This window comes from Lolium rigidum, chromosome 4 (genome assembly GCF_022539505.1).
Source record: "Lolium rigidum isolate FL_2022 chromosome 4, APGP_CSIRO_Lrig_0.1, whole genome shotgun sequence".
In the NCBI taxonomy this organism is placed as follows: domain Eukaryota; kingdom Viridiplantae; phylum Streptophyta; class Magnoliopsida; order Poales; family Poaceae; genus Lolium; species Lolium rigidum.
Genome location: NC_061511.1, coordinates 118,169,254 through 118,174,951, shown reverse-complemented (window position 1 = coordinate 118,174,951; position 5,698 = coordinate 118,169,254). Strand labels below are relative to the sequence as shown.

At 51.4% G+C, this 5,698-nt stretch overlaps 1 protein-coding gene across 1 annotated transcript; it reads left to right on the top strand.

Moving 5' to 3' along the window:
* Positions 1 to 3,955: 3,955 nt before the first annotated feature.
* LOC124708438 (beta-amylase 1, chloroplastic-like) lies at positions 3,956 to 5,698 on the top strand. Its single transcript, XM_047240119.1, has 4 exons — positions 3,956 to 4,369; positions 4,464 to 4,674; positions 4,755 to 4,865; positions 4,944 to 5,698. Exons 1-4 carry the CDS (start codon positions 4,056 to 4,058, stop codon positions 5,682 to 5,684), a joined length of 1,377 nt encoding a protein of 458 aa, XP_047096075.1. The 5' UTR covers positions 3,956 to 4,055; the 3' UTR covers positions 5,685 to 5,698.

Genomic DNA, 5,698 nt, shown 5'->3' with positions numbered 1-5,698 from the left:
TGCAATGCTAGGAAAGTTCGGTAGTCCTTCTGCAGGTGACATGACTGTCTTTTTCCATTATTGTCGAGGAAGAAATGCATTTGGCATGATCCGTTCAGAAGATCTTCGGGTGATACATATGGTCTTTGGAACATTGGCCCACTATTTTGCCTGCTGGAACGGGGAGCGTCCCTGTAATCGCTGCACTGCTCATTACTACTCTGATAATCATCTCGATTATTACCTCCACTATTTACTCGGAAACCAGCCGATATTTGGCCAGGACCATCGTAGTCTGAGAACTATCGAGAAAAGCATCGTCTATTTTGATTATTTCGGTTGCGGTCATCCTCAGGCGACCTATGCCGTTTGTTTTGAACAACATCTTCTCCATCTGCCCAGCGATTCGCTATTTCCATGAGCGCTGCTATTGTTTTCGGATTAGTCCTTCCTAAATACTCAATTAGGTCTTTCCTTCGGATCCCAGCAATGAACGCGTCTATTGCTCTCTCGTCGGATATGTTCTCTGCCGAATTTTTGATAATGTTCCACCTCTGGATGTATGTCCTCATTGGCTCGTCAAACTTCTGCATGCAGGCCCTCAGCTGCTCTATTGACGCGGGTTTCTTGCATGTCGATAGGAAGTTTTTCACAAACATGTCCTCGAAAGTTTCCCAGCTGGCGGTGGATCCAGGTGGTAGCTTTTTTATCCATGACCTCGCTGCTCCGCTTAGGTGGACCTGGATGCTCTGCATGGCAGTTGCTTTGGTTCCACCCGTCAATTTTACTGTCTCCAGATAGTCGACTAACCAATCCTCAGGATCTTGCAAACCATCGAACTTCTTGTAGTTGTTAGGTAATTTGAACCCAGACGGGACCCGAGTTTTGCGAACTCATCGAGTAAAGCAAGGGAGCCCACACATGTCTTCCTCATCTACTTCTGGTGAATGCCGACGTTCTCTTCTTTCTTGGCGTGCTCTATCGACTCGTGCTTGCGTCGTAGCATCTCTCGCACCACCCGTTCTTGGAAGATCTTGCACTATCACAGCGGGTCGTGGACTATTTTGCCTCGGAGCACCTTCGGGAGGTGCACTTGTACTTGCAAACGCTGTTCCCATGGCTCCAACTCCTGCCATAGCCATGTTGTACAATGCTTCTCTTGGATCTCCGGGAGGTGGCCTGGATGCTTGTATAAAGGCCTGAGTCGCCATGTATCCAGCTTCCGGTGTTTTGGGGATAATGTTTCCTCTTGTGTCTATCGACATAAAATACATATCAAGGTTTTGGATCAGATGTTCCCTCTCGCCCTCAGGTATATGTTGCAGCCGAGATCTTCCTCTATTACGAGCTTCTCTATGGTTATCTCCCAAAGTTCCTGATTGTCGACTCTGCTCAGCTCTTCGCCTACTTGACGCGGAAGCTGCAGCTTTTCTCTGCTCGAGTATCGCCATTTGTTTTTCCAACTCTCTGCCAGCATGCGCGAGTCTATATTGGTATGCTTGCAACTCTTCCGCCGTAGCTGTGGTAGTCATTGGATCTGTACCGTTCAAAGCTCTTGATGCTCTGTCCCAAGCTGCTTGCGAAAGTTGCACCCTCTGGCGCGGTGTAGGCCCAACATACGTGCTGCCTAAACGTCGCGTAAGATCAGCAGGATCGATGTATGGATTTCCCAAATCATCGAAAGCATATGATGTTTCGTCCTCTTGACGACTTTGCTCACCAATCACGCAGACTTGATGGTATGTTGCAATTGTATGTTCATCTTCGGGGTCGGTGACACCGTCGTAACGATCGACGAAGACCTCCCGAATAGAGGTGGATCTGTCGATGAAGTCGAAATTGTCGACGCTTTCCGAGCCGTTGTCCAGATCGGAATCTGTGAACGACCCGAAAGACATCCCGCCGAACAGATTCGCGAGATCTCCGCTGACGGCGGGCTTGATGTTGCTTGTCGACGAAGTTTTGTCGTCGCTTGACTTGGTTGACGATGATGATCCCGAGAAATCAGGATCAACCGCTAACGGTCCCGAACAGATCGGTGCCGCTAAACGATGTGATCCTTCTCCCCCGACGCAAAAGTAGAAGCTCCCGAACTTCATCTCCATTGGCTCTTCCAGGTAGGCATATGCATCCAAACGGGCGGGAGGGTGAGGAACAAAATCAACGAGACCAATTTTGATCTGTTTACCTATGTCCATCGCGTTGCTTGCCCCCGAAGATGTCGACGATGTTGAACGTGCCATCGAGATCAGCTCCTTGTCGCCGCTAATCCCCACAGACGGCACCAATTGACAAGGTATTAACTTGTCAATGCCTACAAGTTGTAGACTAGGGTTTCGTGGAAAGTAGAGGGCAAGTAGATCTCGAAGGTTTCAGCCGAAAAAGTAATCGACTCCTAAAAGCTAGGGTTGTTTTGATAATGAATCGATTCTCTCTTTCTCCCTCGACTCCCCCTTATATAGGAGGTGGAGCCGAGGGTTTCGTGATGTACAAGTTACAAATAACGGGAGACTCTTTGAATTCGTCACGTATAGTTACAAGTCTTTATTCCTAATACAACTATATCTTCCATATCGACACCCTGTTTGGGCTTCCGGGCTTCGTATTCTTCGGGTTATGGGCCTTCAGTAAACCCCGGGTACCTTCTTCGGCAGGTCCATTGGGCATGCCTATGTCAGTGAGGGCTATTGGATTTATATTATAGGCACTTAATTTTGATATGAATTTATCATAACCAAAGTTATAAGCCATAGATCTATATGTTACTTGGAGAATGAGTGGGTAACCAAGATGAATGATGTTGCCATCAATGTGTGGCACCGGGGAAATCAGTTTGATGTCTTGTTTAACCTGCAAACTAAAGTTTTTTGCTAAATATAATACCAGATTTATTCCAATTTAAAACCCTACCTGGGTTAATAAGGACAAACAAAGTTTCGGAGTTGAAATGTTGGGCAGCTTTTACATGCTTCCACTAGAAAAGAGATATAATTGGATTTGCTATTTTCTAAGTTCACCCATCTGTGTGCAAGTCCAATTCTTCTTTACTACCAACGCCTTCTAGCGCCAATCTTCTTTACTACCAAGCGCCAATCTTCTTTACTACTCTAGCACCAAATTAAGGTAAATTGGACCAAAATGGGTAAAAATACTTGAAAAAATGTACCGGAAAAATTTTCTTGCACATATGCACTAGTTGCACCTTTAGTGCAAAACTTTAGATTTTGGAACGTGGAACAGTCGGTTGTACTTTTGCAAACCAAAATGCCAAAAAAAAGTACATGTAATGTTAGGTTTTATATGTAAATGAAGTACTTTGTACCAGTATGTAAGGGGAAGAGGCCACTGTGAAACCCATCTGGAGTTCGTTCCCCTCGTCGGCGATGCTGCTAGGTTGCTCCGCCTTCGGTGGCCTTATGGCCTTCGAGGCGTGGTGGACCATGAACAATCCCCGGCGGGAGGGTTCTCGTTCTTTAGTGTCTTTTTCGGATGATGAGGCGTTGGCTACATCCTTATGGAAGAACTCCACAAACAAATTGAATTATCTTCATCTCATCGAAAGAGGGCGCCTTTGCCCTATCAAAGGTCCTTCCCACCCTATGCTTGCTACGGTGGTGCGTCTAGCGCCAGCAGAGGGCGCTTGGAGACTTGTGTCTGACGGATCTCCTGAAATCTAGTTAAAATTTTCGTGTACCTCGGTGTTGTGACATGTTTGCTTCTTCTGATCCATGGTTCTTAGCATTGGCGATAGTTGCTGCTCTGATTTGTTGCCCCTTTTAAGGGGTTAGCACGACGATTTCTCATCCATCTACTACAACAACTCCAATTCGACAAGACTTATTTATAATTTTAATTACCTTTGCTGTTTCTTTTTTTGACAGATACCTTTGCTGTTCTTTGTACCTTTCGTTGATGAAATGAGCGTGCATGTATACTTTAATTATTTAGAGTACAACCGTAGGCCCTAAATCACAAAAGTAAGGAAGTCAACAACCGCACGCAAAGAAGAAGCGGTTCCAGAAATAGGAATCAGATCACAAAATCAATAGTGGCGCTCTGTGTTGCGTGCTAAGCTGATGGCGGAGTGTGCGGCGAGGAAGTCCGGGGTGCCGGTGTTCGTGATGATGCCGCTGGACACGGTGAAGACTTGCTGCGGGAGCGGCCTGAACCACCGCAAGACCATGGCGCGGGATCTGGCGGCGCTCCAGAGCGCGGGCGTGGAGGGGATCATGGTGGACGTGTGGTGGGGGATCGTGGAGGGCGAGGAGCCGGAGATGTACAACTTCGACGGGTACATGAAGCTCGTCGGGATGGCGCGCGACGCCGGGCTCAAGGTCCAGGCCGTCATGTCCTTCCACCAGTGCGGCGGGAACGTCGGCGACACCGTCAAGTGAGGCCATTTCTCCCGATCCCCATGCCCTTTCTCGCTTCTCCCCGTGCCAATTTGTGACATTTTGGGCGCCCGTCGTTGTCTGTGGTGGCAGCATTCCTCTGCCGCAGTGGGTGGTGGAGGAGATGGATAAGGACCAGGATCTCGCCTACACTGACCAATGGGGACGCCGGAGCTACGAGTACGTCTCGCTCGGCTGCGACGACATGCCCGTCCTCCAGGGCCGCACGCCCGTCCAGTGCTACACTGACTTCATGAGCGCCTTCCGCGACCACTTCGCCGCCTTCCTCGGCAACACCATCGTCGTGAGTTCCCCACAGACCAGAAGAAGTCCATTAAATTTCTCTGTTTTGCGCCGTCGCCAATTTGCCCTGTTCGCGTACAGGAAATCCAAGTCGGCATGGGCCCGGCCGGCGAGCTGCGGTACCCGTCGTACCCGGAGAGCGAGGAGACCTGGAAATTCCCCGGCATCGGCGCCTTCCAATGCTACGACAAGGTAGTATTTCAGCTCCGGTTGGATTCAGATGCTGAGAACGCATCTGGAACGTGTTTGATTGACATGTTTCTCTCGCAGTACATGCTCAGCAATCTGGCGACAGCAGCGGCCACGGCCGGCAATCCGGATTGGGGCCTTGGTGGCCCGACGGACGCCGGCGACTACAACAGCTGCCCGGACGACACGGACTTCTTCCGTCAGGACGGCGGCGGCTGGGGCACCGAGTACGGGCAGTTCTTCATGGCGTGGTACTCGCGGATGCTCCTGGAGCACGGCGACCGCGTCCTGTCCGGCGCGGCGTCCGTGTTCGGCCACGCGCCCGGCGTCCACCTCTCGGCCAAGGTCGCCGGCATCCACTGGCACTACGGCACAGAGTCTCACGCGCCCGAGCTCACCGCGGGGTACTACAACACGCAGCACCGCGACGGGTACCTGCCGATCGCGCGCGTGCTGGGCCGCCACGGCGCGGTGCTCAACTTCACCTGCGTCGAGATGCGCGACCACGAGCAGCCGCAGGACGCGCGCTGCCAGCCGGAGTGCCTGGTGCGGCAGGTGGCCGCGGCTGCCCGTGAGGCTGGCGTCGGCCTGGCCGGGGAGAACGCGCTGCCCCGGTACGACGAGGCGGCGCACGACCAGGTGGTTGCCACCGCCCAGGAGGAACAGATGGTGGCCTTCACGTACCTTCGCATGGGGCCCGACCTGTTCCAGGCCGAGAACTGGAGCCGGTTCGCCGTGTTCGTGAAACGGATGAGCGATGCCGGTTCCTCGCCTCCTCGGTCGCGGCAAAAGACCACCAAAGACGAAGCAGTCTCAGTGTAGGGCTGACAGACTCA